The sequence below is a fragment of the Phacochoerus africanus genome, chromosome 8 (assembly GCF_016906955.1).
Source record: "Phacochoerus africanus isolate WHEZ1 chromosome 8, ROS_Pafr_v1, whole genome shotgun sequence".
Lineage (NCBI taxonomy): Eukaryota > Metazoa > Chordata > Mammalia > Artiodactyla > Suidae > Phacochoerus > Phacochoerus africanus.
This window is the reverse complement of record NC_062551.1, coordinates 37,238,593-37,255,030: the sequence shown is the minus strand read 5'-3', so window position 1 is coordinate 37,255,030 and position 16,438 is coordinate 37,238,593. Positions and strand designations below refer to the sequence as shown.

The window sequence follows — 16,438 nt, the reverse complement described above, 5'->3', positions numbered from 1 at the left end:
TAAAAATTCCAACAGGAGTTCCTGTTGTAGCTCAGCAGGTTATGAACCCAACTGGTATCCATGAGGATCTGGGTTCGATCCCTGGCCTTGCTCAGTGGGTTAAGGATCTGGCGTTGCCGTGAGCTGTGGTATAGGTCGCATATGTGGCTTGGATCCTGCATTGCTGTGGCTGTGGTGTAGGCCAGCAGCTGCAGCTCTGCTTCGACCCCTAGCCTGGGAACTTCCATATGCCGCAGGTATGGCCCTAAAAAAGACCAAAAAAAAAAAAAAAATCCTGTAATACTCTTAGTAACAGGTAAAAAAAAAAAGTTGACTACATTGTTCAGGTAAAAAAGCAGGTAATACAGCTGAAACATAGCATGATTTCGGTTATTTAGAACAAACAACATAAACAGATTTAGAAAAACATCTGAAGGGATACACACCATATTGTTAATATTTGTTTTTTACATATAGGGTGATAAGATTACGGCCATTTTCTTTTCATTTGGGTATGTTTTAATTTTTTGAACTAACAAATTTCTTGCATGAAAACATACATAAAAGCAAAAAGGTTATGTAATTGTTATCCTAAGCTCCTCGAAGGCGGGGGCAGTAACTAGCGCATCTTTGGGTTTCCACGTCAGGGATATGCCTACTTTTATAGTGGACAGGCTCTGAGGACGACGGAGTGTTCTCGCATCTGTAGGGCAGGTAAGACAGGGAGAGTGTGCGGAATGGAGACCCTCTCCCCCACCCAAACATATGTCATCCTAGCTGTCAGAACCTATGAATTTTACCCTATGGTGAAAGAGAAACAAGTGAATATTACATTACAAGGTGAAGGGTGTGATTAAGCTAAGGATTTCTGACAAAAGAGGGGATGTGAAGATGGAGGCAGAGATCAGAGTGATGAGTGGACATGTCCAGGACGCTGGGGCAGCCCACACAAGCTTCCAGAGCCTAAGCGTGGATTCTTCAGAGTTCCCAGAGGGAACATGACTGCTGCATTCTGGATTCCGGTCTCCACATCTCTGAGAGAATAAACTTCTGTTGTTTTCTTCAGCTGCCAGGTTTCTGGTAATTAGTTATGACAGCCTCAGAAAGGTATTCCCTATCTTACCAACAGCAACTCTTGGGCACAACTCTGCTTAATATTAAATTTTACAGCCAACAGGTTGCAGAGAAAAGGATTCAAACCCAGATCTTTTGCCTCCAAGTGTAGAGTGGTATTCTTTCCATGGGTTAATGTTTTCTAGAGACCATTCCAATGAGTGATTAATCCAATCATTCTAATGGAAAAAAATCTGCCAAAATAATTTCTGGTAGAGATTCTAAAAATAAGACAATTTGTTTAATTTTTAAAAATGTATTTGCTGTGACTTTTTGGCCTTGATATATATACTATAAAATATAAAGAAGGAGTTCCCAGGTGGCCTAGTAGTTGAGGACTTGGTGGTGTCACTGCTGTGGCTTGGGTTGCTGCTGTGGCAGAGGTTCGATCCCTAGTCTGGGAACTTTCACATGCCATGGACACAGCCAAAAGAAAGAAAGAAAGAAAAAGAAATCCAAGAAAGAATGTGATGTCATCTATGATTTGCCTCAAAATTCAAGTGATATAGTTCTATTTCTAATTTTTAAGTTTTTAATTTATGTATGGACTGATTTCCCTTTGACCTTGCTAATTTCTTTAAAGCTTTCACTTGATTAACTCGACTGAATCGTCTCTTTTCTAGCCTTAAGGTTCTAAAATCAGAGTGAGACCGAACCACTGAAACAATAACATCATTACCTGGAATAAACGAGTATTTTGCTCGAAATCCCAGTCCTTCAAGTTCTTCATCAGAACTAAACTTGATCCACATGAATCTCCCTGTTGATCTAATTAACGGAGGGCTTTTCACACCACAGTAACGATCTATCAGTGGAGAGAAACCGAAAGGCCCATCTCGAACTTCCAAGTGATCAAACCGACATTCAAATGATGGTTCTATATAATAACGCTCATCAAAGGTCAATTCTATCCTTTGGCGAGGAGCAGCTAGAAAATAAGAGTAAGAGAATCAGGGCAACATGAACAAGAAAAAGGAACAATGTCCTGACACAAGTGAGAACAGCATACTGTGTTACTGTTTCATAGATGAGGCTCATGATGAGAAGTGTTACATATAAAATTCATGATAAATGTTATATGTTAATAATAATAATGCCACTCTGGAGGAGTAATACTAATCTTTTTCTTTGGCATGTGTGCTTCATTAAATTAGTTAAATGTAGTTCATTGATTACAATTAGAGTTGAGAAGCTAATGCTTAGTTTATGAGATATACTGTACTATGATAAATAGAAGAAACAGAAGAAATGATTAAAACATATAACTATGGACATACATTTGCATAAAGCCTACTAAGAGCTGCCAGTACATTTAGGTCCCTTATCAAAGAAGTTTCTCCTATATACTTAGGCATCTAGTTGAATTATATTTTAGGAAATTCGAAATCCCTATAAAATTTCAACCGTTATTTTGTTAATGTGCTCAGTATCAAGAAATATTTATAATGACTAGAGTTTAATTAAAATACATATTGAAGTTTTGTTGAAACTGGTTTAAACAGGGCATTTAACCACTTAACCTAGTTTTACAATAAAGGAAAAATCCATCCCATGAAAGGCAGAAATTGGTCAAATACCTTCCAAAATGTAGATACATTCCTTGTTTGGTGGATATGAGTCAGGATAATTTGGTGAAGCAAAATGACCTCCATTGCTGGTTCGAACCCAAATGCCACAATGAGTTGAAGGAATGTGCTTGATTCCAATATTCTGTCCATCTTAGGGATAAACAGCAGTTAAAACATTAGTTACACCAAAAGAAAAAAACATTCTGCTCTTTCCCCCACAACGTCCCTAAATAACTGCCCACTCTGTTACACACACATACAGCTATATAATTTTTAAGAACCACTTTAATTTTTAAGAGCCAAATTTAGCACAACAAATTGAATACAGCAGAAGCGAAGAAAGGCAAGATGGTATGCTGCACTTGCTAGAAGATTTTTGCTCTAGAGGACAAATCTGCTATGTAAGAGAGCAGGGAAATACAATGCTCAGATTTTACAAGGACAAAACCATACGGGAAAATCTGATCAATCAGTAAAACTATAAAATTCAGTTCTGACATAAAAATAAAAGGATCCAAGGAGTGTATCTCTGGTATGGTACCTCTGTATTTAGTTTAACACAAAGTCAGATAAGATTCAAAAACTACAAAGGGACTTTAGTTAATGACTGTAGACTGAGCACATGCATTTAGCTCTGCTCCTTCTTCAAAGTCCACTTAAATAACAGTAAATAGTTTTTTAAGGGCATAAACCCGTAAGTACAAAAAGGGAGATCAATAATAACAACTGGAGAACTAGATATCTTTGGAAGTAGGGGAGAGTTGGTGCAACTGGGTGTTTTAAAAACACGATGTTTTAAAATCTCTTAGAATCAACCTGCTTTTTTTTTTTTTTTTTTGTCTTTTCTAGGGCTGCTCCCACGGCATATGGAGATTCCCAGGCTAGAAGTCAATCGGCGCTGTAGCCACCAGCCTACACCAGAGCTACAGCAACGCCAGATCCAAGCCACGTCTGCGACCTACACCACAGCTCACGGCAATGCCTGATCCTTAACCCACTGAGCAACGCCAGGGATCGAACCCGCATCCTCATAGTTCCTGGTCGGATTCATTAACCACTGAGCCAGGACAGGAATTCCCTCAACTCGATTTCTAATACGCCCCTCCCCATTCCACAAATCTAGGTAGCGGCTGCTTCACCACCACATCAGAAAATGAGATTATTTTTTGGAGAAGGTAAAACAGGGCCACTGGACTAGGAGACAGCAGGCACAGCAGAGGGTGACAACACCAACCTCCAAACAGGGAGAGTAGGTGAATGTTACATGCTGATGACACTCAGTCTCTTCCCCTAGTCAAGTCCCCAAAGACCTCTTGGTCAGATGTGGAACCTCTAAGCAGGATGTGGAATCTTAACCTCTTCTGGGGAGTCTAATGGGCCCAAAGAAAAAGACTGAGGGTCTCTCAACAGAAGGGCTGCAGTAAAAAAGCCTGTCTACACAAGCAGACAGATAAGGAGCAGATCTGAATGTTCCTTTCATAAATGTGAGCAGACATTCACGGAGCACCAGATATTTGAGAAAAGCCTGTAATGTAAAAACAGATTAAAAAACAAACAGAGGGAGTTCTCTGGTGGCTCAGTGGGTTAAGGATCTGGTGCTGTCACTGCTGTGGCTCAGGTTAGATCCCTGGCCAGGTTAGATCTTCTGCATGTCCCAGTGTGGAAAAAATAAATAAATAAATAAAGAGGTAACTCTGAAGATACAAAGATGATAAAATATTTTTTAAAAAACGAAAACTATCATTTAATCTCCTCAGAGAAAAAGAAAGCACAGTTAAACCTTGGACAACCTGGGTTTGAACCCATGGGTCCATGCCTACTACACGGTCTGCAGTGGGCTGAATCAGAGGATGCAGAACCATGAATATGCAGGGCCCACTGGCGTTACAGGCAGATTTTTGGATATGTAGGGGTCAGCATCCCAGCCCTTGCACTGTTCAAGGGTCAAATGTATATCTATAAAACAAAAACGAGGTATATTCTTAACAAAGACTATTCAGAGAAGAAAAGGAAGTTTCTAAAAATAGAAGAAATGAAAAACATTGAATGTTCCGAGCAGAGGTCCACAAACTAAGGCCCTGGGCCATACCTGGCCTGCTGCCTCTTATTGTAAACGACTGAAACGGAGTTCACTGAAATATACCCAGGCCCGCTCATGTGCATGCTCTCTCTGGCTGCTTTCGCCCTGTAACTGCAAAGCTGAGTCCATAAAGGCCCGCAAAGCCTCAAAGGATAACTATCTGGTCCTTTATAGAAAACAGTTTTCCAGGTCTTGGTTTAGAAGACAAAGCTGAGGAAGTCTCAATGAAGACTACTGAAAAGAAAACAGCAAAAGAGAAATGGAAAATTTCTCTAAAAAGTAACCAAATAATAAGAGTTCCTTAAAGGCAGAAGAGAAAATGGAGACAAGGGAACTTAGAAAATTAAACAAGAAAAAAGGGAAAGAAAAATTTCCTAAACACAAAAACAAAACTTACATTAAGACACCCATTGAAAAAGCCCAATGGGTGTCTTAACGTAAATCCTGAACAGATGTTACCAGAATTAGAACAATACCGATGTGGATGCTACAGGTGCAAAGTTAAAAGAACACTTGTATATGGTCAGAGGTGAAGAGCAGGTGCATGAAAGAACCAATTCTCACTTTCCACGGTGGAAAAATTATTAGCTAATACCTGAAACTAACATAACTATGAGAAACATGCAAGAAAATACCAAAAGAATCAGCTAAAGAGTGGTTCTCTCCATGGAGAAGTGGAGTAAGGTAGGCTGGGGGGCTGATTTTCCCTAATTAACTTCTGAGAATGCTTTAATGTGTGTCATGAGTAGGTATAACTTTGATGAGAATAAAAATAAATCCTGTTATTTAGGAATCGTATAAAACTCTGACATGAAAATCTGGTTCAAAAGTCACACTAGCCAATCTTCTTTCATAAACAAAGACAACTGGAACAGGTCTCTAGGGCTTTGAATAAGATACTGATGGAAATGTTTCGTCTGTCTACACTGGGAGAAGAGATTTTTATTTTTGCTTAGTGGTAAAGCATGAATTTCATTTAATTTTTGGACATAATCCATAGTGTGCTAGGAGTCACTAGTCATGCCAATTTTTAAAATTTATCAGGGCAAGATTTTATGCTGACAATTTACTCTAGTTAACTGCAGCTGAACCCAGTTGAATTGAGGCTGATAGGCTGACAGAAAGCCTTAGGTTATTGGAACACCCCAGAGGGATTATGGAAATAGTACTCAAAGGTGCAATCTTTCCAAATATAAGCCATTTCACTGTCCTGAACATGCAGTAATATTAGCGCCGTAAGTACTTTACCTTGGGTCTTTTGGGCCACGGCGATCCCTTCCACTACAAATATTGTTATTAACAACACTAGAGGAATAAAAGAGAAGAGAAGTTAAACGGCTAAATCGACATTAGATTTAACTAAGTTCATAAGAAAAGTTGGATGACAAAAAAAGATGAACTAAAACCCCTATTTCCTTTTTTTTGGCTGCACCAGCAGCATGTGGAAATTCCCAGGCCAGGGATCAAACTCATGCCACAGCAGCAACCCAAGCTGCTGCAGTGACAACGCTGGATCCTTAACCCACTGAGCCACAAGAGAACTCCTAAAACCCCTATTTTTTTTCTTTTTTTTTTACTAACATTCACTCTCAAGATTTTTCAGGGTTAAATGTTATGTTCTGAATTACTATTAGACACTTAAGACAAGTCAAGAAAAAAACAACTGATATTGTACTCATTTATACAAGCACTAGTAGTACGTTTTCAATTTATGATGGATGAAAACACATACCTTTTTTTTTTTTTTTTACAACAAACTGTGCTGACCCCAATTATCCTATATTTATTGTACTCCATCGCCTTAAAGGCTTTACATGCATTATGGCTAGCTTTGCAATGTATTACACCATTAAAAGTTCAATTAGATGATCTGACTTCTGAGAACATTCATAATAAAGACAGAGGTAAGGGGGCAGCAGTCTCCTAGAAATCAATTCAAGACGTTCTATCGTGCAGTACTTTGCTGTATCCTGCGTTTCAGGAGCATTATTTAGACAATGGAGTGCCTCCGACCCAAGTTTAACATTTCTGATACCCAAACAACAGCATATTGAATTGCTTTGTGTATGTTTGTGTTTTGAAGATTCTTTCACAGTTTTTATTTTTAGAAATGGTGCACTGCTATCTTTCACTCTCCCTTTTAATAGAAATCATACTATTAGCCTCCTGTGTGAACTAGTTTTTATTATTCATTCAATCAGCAAGCACTTACAGAGTACTTACTAGAGAGCAGACACTGAGGATACACAGATTGGGGAGGGGCAAAATACAACAAAAGAGGTAAAAGAAAATGGACTTTAGCCAACTAGGTGGATTGAAGTTGGGGTTCCATCTTTGCTGGGGACCAGCTGAGAAGCTTTTCAGCTCAGTTTACGTATTTATAAAATGAGGGTGTGGTGCTAATAACACCAACCTCACAAAGTTTTTGTGAAGATTAAATGTGACAATATACATCACACATGGCACTTTTTATCTGCTAGGTATTCTGCTAATTAAATGATAGAAATCAAGACAAACTACCATCCTGAAGGAGTCAACCTACTACCAAGGCCAATCCACAGTACGAGGTGAAAAGCAGTTTAACCGGGGTTACATGGTAAGCACTGGAGGCAGAAAAGGGAACCATTCACTCTGTTGGGGGTTAAGAGGGACAGAGTGAGGAAAACTTTAGAAAAGGAAGGTATATTCTACTTGGATCTGATAGAACTTCTACCCAGGAGAGAAAGAGGCAGCTTAGACCAACACATGGAGGCATGAGCACTTACCTATAGGAGGTGTTGGTGAATTCTGAGTAACATAGCACAGTGAGCACGTGGAGGGGAAAAGTGGTTAGAAATTGTAGGATGAGATCTGACTGCAATAAGTCTGTCAATGCCATGCTAAAGAGTTTGGACTTTTTGACTATAATGAGAAAACCTTGTTGAGTTTTTAAACTAGAGAGTGCCATTATCACATCTGTGTTTTGGACCAAAAATCTTGATGCTGGTAGGGAGTCTAAACTTTTAAAGAGAGGTCATTTAGGAAGCAAAGATTATAAAGTCTTAAGCAGAACAGTGGTAGTGAAAATGGGAAGGAGGATGATTACGATGTAGCATCAACTGTACATGGTGACTGAAAGGATGCTAAGGGCAAGGGAGATGGAGGCAATGAAGAGACTGCTAGTTAAGTGACTGGTAGATGGTCAGGCCACGTTCACTCAGTAGCATGTACTCAGCATCTACTATCCAAAGTCAGCAATGTATAAAGAGTTCTTGTACTTTGCTGACTTTTGTTTCCTCTGGCTTCTCTCAACAGCTTTAACTTCCCCTCCGCTTCTTTGGTTGCTAGCAATGCTGAACGATTTCATGTTACATGGGAACAATCCTTCCTTCAAACTCTTCACATCTTTGCACTGAATCAGAGTTAGAGGAATGGAGTCTTGAAACTTTTTTTTTTTTTTTTAAAGCTGAAGATTTCCGATCAAAAAGAGAACCTAGGGTAATATTAGATATTTGACAATTCAGCAAATAACACAACCATCTGTGTTAATGTATCTTGTTAGAGGACATCATTTCCCAAGGCATATCATCCTATTCAGATGACACACAACTGGTGAAAATTTTGTGCTCAGTACACCTTCCTCCTGAATCGTAGGCATAACAACTTCTAGTTTTCACATTTATAATTCACAGCATATAAGCAGGTAATACAAAGCCAGGCAGACAGGGAAAGTAAGAAATCAACAAACTGAAACCAGGAGAACATCACAAAACTATGGCAAAAAGATGAACTGTGCCTGAAAAATTATACTACATAATGACTAGTAAAAGTTTGGCTTTTTAAAGCACTTGATTTATGAAATCTGCACAGTATATACAACTGAGGTAGAACAATCATACTAAAAATAAAGTTACAAACGAAATTACCCTATTATTCTTTTCTACTTTATTTTAGAGGTTGCTCACAATTTTCCACCCAAGTGTTTAAGAAAACTATTCACAACCCAATCAACCAAATGAACTGTGCCACTGAATTAAAAAAGAAGGCAAATCTGCACAACAATTAGGGATGGAAATATATAGTGATCATTGTGGTGATACCGTTGTGACTATTAATCATTCTAAATTCTATACCATAATAAATGCAGTGTCTTCCTAGTTGTATAATGGGATCTTTGTAAATAGTTTGCTATAATCGAGATGAAATATTAAAACACACTCCATGATGCCAAACATGAGAATTACCCAGTACATGAAACAGCGTTGTGTGCTCTGGTCTGTCCTTACTCCCAAACTATGTGCCACTTGTTCCTTTCTCTTATCCAAAAGGATCAGTAATTTCTCAAATCTGGAAATACCTCACACTTTGAATTCAAAGACAATGTACCCAGGAAGGCACTAATTCTTTAAGGCAGAAATCCATGCCAAAATAAAATTCGAAACTTCACGACCACACGGTTCAGTTATATAGAGCCCTGCCTGTGATGTGATGCTTGAAAAATGTAGTACCCACCATTTACGTCCTTACCTCTGGTTCTGTAATAACCAGTGTACAGATCTGACTGAAAAACAAACAGATCCTGACTCACGGACTTTGAAAAACTTATGGTTTCCAAACGAGACAGCTTGGGGGGTGGGGGGATGCACTGAGGGTTTGGGATGGAAATGCCATAAAATTTGGTTGTGATGATTGTTGTACACCTATAGATGTCATAAAATTCATTAATTAAAAAAAGAATTCTTAAATCATAAAGACAGGTGCTATTCAAGGTATTAAATACAAGTCCTCAAAGCTACTCTTTTCATTCTACCATTGTCATCACAGTTCTGCCTACAATTTTGTCTCCAGACTTTCCAGTTTCAAGCCCTACTTTTCATCAAGGAAAAAATCAAAGTCTCCTTTCCACTGTTACTTAACAGTGGCAACTCTGGCCAGTGCTATAAATAATGGCAAGGAGACATAATTATTATTTATAGATAATGTTATTTTAAAACCTAGACGTCCCAAGAGAATTACCTGGAAAATGATTACACCTATTAAGGGAAGAGGAGACTAAAATAAACAAGTAAGCAAATACATTTAACAGAATGGAGAAGTAACACATTTTGGATAGTAAAACAATGTAAAAGTAACAATTCTTCCAAGCCATACCATATTTAAGGATGTTTTAATCAAAATCTTAGTGTGTGGTTTTTTTTCCTTGTACTTATGCTTCAAATGCTCATCTTAAAGACTTTAAAAAAAAATACTGGCCAAGGAAAATAGAAAAATAAAAAGTAAAATACATAAAATATATACTTACTGCAAAGCAACAGTAATTTTAAAATGTAGCAAAGGTAGAGGAAGAAATGGATGATCTGTCAACAGGCATTACCCGCACCCATTGTATCACAGACAGTGAGTCTCTCCCTGGAACTACAATGAATCAAGAAGACATGGTCCTTATTCTCGAGGGGTGTTTAGATAAGAAAATGGAAAAAGAGAAAAAGCTCAGAAACAGTCATACATATCCCAGAATTTATTATGATATATGGGATATTTGAATACCTGGCGAGAGGACAGTTTTAATAAATGGTTCTGGGATAAATTGCTAATTATTTGGGGAAAAAAAAAGATTATTTACTTCAAGCTAAATAGAAAAATAAATAGCTGATTTTTAAAAAGGTGAATTATATTTGTACTTTGGGGTGGAGAACATTTTCATTTCCTGAAGACAGAGACAGATAAAAACTAAAAATAAATGGGGAAAAAAAATGCCACCAGAAAAATATGCCCCCCAAACAAAAACAACCCAGAAATTCAGCCTCAGTAATATAAAAAACTGCCAATTCTAGTGTTGGTCAAGATGCAGGAAACTGACTTATACTGCCACTGGGCTGTAAACTGGCACAGCTTTGGGGAGGTTAATAAGGAAACATGCAACATGGCTTAAACACGTACAAGTCCCACTCAGCAATTCTTCCAGGTTTGGGAACTAAATCACTGGGACAGTAGTTCTCAAACATTAGGGTGCATGGTATTCATTCCTCGCAGATGGGGAGTTCCCGTTGTGGTGCAGCGGAAACAAATCTGACTAGTATCCATGAGGATGTGGGTTCGATCCCTGGCCTTGCTCAGTGGGTTCAGGATCCGGTGCTGCTGTGAGCTATGCTGTGTAAGTCGAAGACATGGCTCAGATGCCCATGTTGCTGTGGCTGTGGCGTAGACTGGCACCTAGAGCTCCGACATGACCCCTAGCCTGGGAATCTCCATATGCCATGGGTATGGCCCTAAAAAGACAAAAGACCACAAACCAAAAAACAAACAAACAAACAAACAAACACAGATGGGGGTGTGGGTGGGTTACTTTCAGAAACTTTGATCTGGTAGGTGTGGGATAGGGCTTGAAAATTTGCATTTTAACAAATGCCCTAGTGATGCTAAAGCAGCTGGCCCTGGGACCACACCTTGGAGAACACTGCACTAGGAGAGAGATAACACCCTGAAAGACACAGAAAGAGGCTGCCTGTTTTCTCCTTAGGTGATGGTAGGGCCAAGGGTGGGCCACAATGGATGGGGCAGGGCAGAGGGCGGGCAGACAGGGGTTGAAGAGTTGGTTTTGGAAATGCTGCTGAATGCTCTACTATCCATCTATGCGGTCTCATAATGCCCCTACAAATCCCTCCTGTTCCTGAACACCTGCACTTGACACAGACTTCCCTCTGCTTCTACAAAACTACCTTCGCATCGTTAAAAACCTGCTTTTTAGAGGAACTCTCTCAAGATTAATTTTATTAGATAGCATTCAGACTTTTCACTTCTGTGACTACACACTGGCTCTCGTCTGTCTGGTTTTATTTCTTTCACTAATTTTGCACACTCCTATTACGTTAGCACTAAGTTTGGCATGAGTAATAGAAAAACTCAAGCTAGTAGTTTAAATAAGATAGAGTTTTATTTCTCTATCAAGTAAAATAACTATAGATAAGCAATCAGGGGCTAGACACCTAAGCTCCTTCTATCTTATTGTTCATATATATATATATATATGTATATGTATATATATATATATATATATATATACACACACACACACACACACACACTTTCATTTCCAATGTCACCTTATGGCCCAATACAGATGCAGGAGTGCCAGGAATTGTACCTTCTTTACAGCTACCATGCCTGCATCACAATCAGCAAGAATGAAGAAATAACATAGGGCATTCCCCCTTCCTTTAAAATCAAATCTGTTAGATTTGCCCAGAATCTACAATGATCTCAAAACAAAAATTTTAACTGAACAACAAAAACACAACCACTTCCTCAAAGTTGCACAAACACCCAACTGCCCAGAACTTGTTTAGTCATGTGGCCACACCTAACCCTAAGGAAGGCTGGAAAATCTAGTATTTATTTTGGGTAATTGTGAGCTTAGTTAAAATTCAGAGACTCAATGAAAGGTAAAACGGATGTTGGGAGAAAATGGGCTATTTCTGCCATAGCCCCCTATTCCCTATTCTGTACTCAGCAGCAGGTGATACTTACGAAACATAAATCAGATAATGTCACAAAAATCTTCCAACAGAGTCCCATTACATTTAGAATAAATCCACACTCCTTACTCCAACTGCAGAGGTCCTATGTGATCTGGCAGCTGACCGTGCCCCTGACCTGACTGCTATCTACGGCGACACAGGCCTTCTTCCCATTACTTCAACACACTGAGCTAATTCTTACCGTAGATAATAAAACCAGACAGACGTAGAGAGCCAGTGTGTAGTCACAGAAGTGAAAAGTCTGCCTAGACTCTCTCTGCCTGGCTGCTTCCTTCCTGTTAATCAGGTGTCGTGAAGCCTCTCCAACTGCTCAGGAAGCTCTACATCTCCTCCATCATCCTGTTTTTTTTATATAAATAATATTTTGATTATTACTTATATTTCCTGCCCTTTTCTTGCTCATTATCTGTCTCTTCCTCCTAGAAAGAGGGACTGTGTCTGTCCCATCCACTGATGAGGCTCTAGTGACTAGAAGACTGGTTGGCCCACAACAGCACCCAGGTTCTTTTTATTTGAACATAAATCAGGGGACAGAAAAAGAATTAATTTTTTTTTTTTTCTTTTCAAACATGCAACTACTCTTACTTTTCTCCAGCGGATTCAATTTATTTACCTTTGTTAGTAATTAAAAGTACCTCTTTCGAAGCCTTCCTGTTTTCAGCATCTAAAAGGTAAACATAAGGTTTGGTAAACCTACGGTAAGATGTCCTAATGTCATGATCCTTAACTGGTCTTCCTGATCCTTACTATTTTCTATTATGAAATAAGAATGGAGGTCAGTTAGAGATTCTATACTCCTTGAGGCAGTCGTAACTTTTGTTTTTGATCAACTATCTTCCAAAGAACAAAAAAAGGACCCTAATTTTACTTTTTAGTTAAGAAAGAAGATGGATCTTGGTGAACTTTGGGATCACTCCAGCCTCCATATGCTAATTACACTGCCAATCACTTACAAGAAAGAGTAACTGCAAGTGCTTTCTCTTTGCTGCAGGATGTGACAACCTCCTTGTCAGCCAAATGCTCTTGAGATGGCAGCTTTGCAGGCTCTAATTACACAGGAGTCTTCCTCAGACATCCACAGCAACTATCGTCAGATAGTTAACTCGACCGGGTCACCTTTTAAAGAGTATTTGATAGCTTCTCACCCACTAAGGCTGTAATTTCCGATATATGACTCTAGGCATATTTAAACCAACATGTTTTAATGTGATTTTCACTAGAACGAACTGAACTTTCAGAACAGTGCACCCTGTAATCTGTGAACACATACGCTAAAATGTGTCCATTTTTCAGGGGTCGCTCTGATGGGTGACTAGGAGGGTAAAGCTCTTAACCAATTAGAGCAACCGAGCTCTCTTTTTTTTTGGCCATGCCTGGGCAGGTGGAAGTTCCCTGGCCAGGAATCAAAGCCCTGAGCTACTGCAAGTGACAACACCAGATCCTGAACCTGCTGAGCCACACGGGAACTCCAACCTGTTGCTTCTGTTTAGTTTTTAAATATCCCCTCAAAAGAGTTGTTCTGAGGAGTTCTGCTGAGGAAAGTGTGAAAACCACTAGATTAGTTCACTTTTTAGGATTCCCCTTTCCAACGCAAAGACCACAATAACCGAGATCTCAAAGTACCTCAGGGACACATATTTTTAAAAAACATAAACAATTACTCTGCAGTAGCATAAATTTTAAAATGACAGGAGACTGCCCTGCCTAGGTTGTTCCCAAGGGCAGAACCTGGACTGTTTTTCAGAATTTTAGACATGAACTTTACTTAAGAGTTTATCTTTTTTCTATCTTATTCAGAAAAGGACTGAAAATGGCTTTGATTTGAACTAGCTCTGTAATGCACATGAGTGTAGTAACAGTGCTGCGTATTTTTCCTAAAGGTGAGTTTGGTTTCAAAACACAGAAAAAGTGGGTTCAAATTGAGAATTTACTGTAATAAAACCACTGTTTAATCAGACTTTTCAACTGTCAGTATTAAAACATTTTCTCCAACTGGGGGGGGGGCAGGGAGCCAAAAAGTTAATTTTTAACAAGGCTATGTTTAAAAAGTTCCTTGTTAAAGGGATAGCTTTTTATTAAGGTACTTATTTCAATAAGATTTGCTTTCTTGGAAGAGGCTTAAGAATGAAGGGCAGGAGTTAATATCTGTCACAGCTTCCGATAAGATTTTTAACATATATGCACTGTACTACCATAAATTGAACCATAGTTTATGGAGATTTGAATATAACTGAGTCTGATAGGACTCTCCTGAAGCAAGTGTGGAGAATGAATATAAACAGTGAAAAAAAGTGTTTATAAACCTAATGTAATGTTTTCATGTGACTATGATACTGTGATAAAAGGTAAGTCAAATTTTGCAAGACCTGGAATAATCATAAACAGTTAAAAGTGAATTATTCAGTTTTAACAAAATAGGAAAGGTTTCAAAGCCTAGCAGAGTTATCCTTTTGTTCTCATTGCTGAAAGTAAAACAGAGAATCAATGGCATCTTAAGGAAAATTACCTTCTACTTAAAATTTCACACACTCATTATGGCTGATTTGTTTTAGTCAAAACTGACCATAATATTCCAAACAAGGTTTTCGGTGGGTAATATCTACATTTACACAAATGTTAAATAACTGCTTCTGATAAGAACCTCTTCCATGTTGAAGTGATATACCTTACAGGATATTTAAGGGCTCCTTCTTCATGCGTTGGCACACACAATGAATGGTAGCGCCCTGCAAAAAGCCAATATATTTTAAAAATGTGATTTTTCAAAATTAAAAATATCCATGTTTATACAGGTAACACATGCACTTTATTTCAAAAAATCAAGTGATACAAATGGGTGTGCAGTGAAACCAAAGTCTTCCCTTTCCTCTGCTTTCTGTCTCCCAGGTCCCCTTCTCAGAATCAACTTTTGTTAATTTCTCAAACATTTCCAGACCAATTCTCTAAATTTACAAGCACCTATACATAAACTTTAGAAGACTTTAAAAAAGCTTGCTTCCTCTCTAGCAAGCCTAACTAACAATAACAACAACTTAGCTTGAGCTCTAAAAATACACTAACAGGTAAAAATAAAAATAGTGTAGGATGGGTAACATTAAAAAAAAGAAAAGCCAGATACAGATACTACATTGTTTTCACTGTAGCTCTGCCATCAACCATAGACTCTTTTCCTAAAAGGTACAACTAAAATGCTTCACCACGGTGGCCAGAGAGGGCAGTGTGTACCAACGACAAAGGCAAAGGCAGAAAAGCTGCAAAACCCTTCACCATTCCAGGAGTATCAGAGATTCTGTCCTATCCAGCTCAGTTTCATCAAGTTCTGCAGGTAAAGCTGTATAATAGAGCTACGTGATTTCTCCCCAGAGGGGGCTACTCAGATGGAATGTCATTATGATACTGAACATCCTAAGGCAATCAGAACAACGAAGTCAATTCAGATAAGCACTATCAGACCGCTACCGTGCGTACGATTTATTTTGAAAAAAAAGTAAAACAAAAATCTTAATTTCCAAGCAACGGAGATATAAATTAGGAGTTACAGATAGCAAAGACTACAGAAATGGATTTCAGAGTTTTAAATTTTAATATAATAAAGAAATCATCAAGAATTTATGGGAATTCGGGGAAACAATCACCAGATAGAAAAGTCCTACATTATCTTAATACAAACTGTACATGTAAGTATACAGTGGGTAGTTAAACAAATTGCTGAAATCTCAGTTATGAATTTAGGAGCACCTGGAGAGTAGATAATTTGTGCAATTAAAATTAAAGGCAAAATTACACTGAATTTTCCAGTAAAACAAATTTGAAAAAAGTGTTGATATGGAGTGGAAAAAAACACCAAGATTTTGCTCTGTACGAACATCAAGAGACAATGAAAAGCGATATATGACACTATAATCAATGCCTTAACTCCTTACCCAATATCTTAAAAAAAGAAATATTTCATAACATTACAAATACACAGCTATTCAGTTTTCAAGCCATCAGGGGAAAAGGGAAGCCCTTTATTGGTGGTATTTTCCTCCGAGGACCAAAAAAAGGATTTACTCAGTCCAATTTTCAGAAGCAACTTTGAATCAGTCTTAATTACCCATATATATAAATTTTAATCTAAAATAACACCTCCTGGAAAATGCAAAGCAGCTCTAGTAGGTCTTAGCGCTTTGTGTTTGGCA

General features: G+C 38.3%; 1 protein-coding gene across 2 annotated transcripts in view; it reads right to left on the bottom strand.

Annotated features, from left to right (window-relative positions):
- Positions 1-16,438, bottom strand: part of NETO2 (neuropilin and tolloid like 2) — a 62,632-nt gene that overhangs the window by 45,155 nt on the left and 1,039 nt on the right. For both annotated transcript variants that reach the window (XM_047792472.1, XM_047792473.1), the window contains exons 2-4: positions 5,989-6,045; positions 2,670-2,810; positions 1,772-2,020 (exon numbers count right to left, since the gene is read on the bottom strand). In XM_047792472.1, coding sequence (XP_047648428.1) covers positions 1,772-2,020; positions 2,670-2,810; positions 5,989-6,045 — 447 coding nt within the window. The remainder of the gene's footprint in view (positions 1-1,771; positions 2,021-2,669; positions 2,811-5,988; positions 6,046-16,438) is intronic.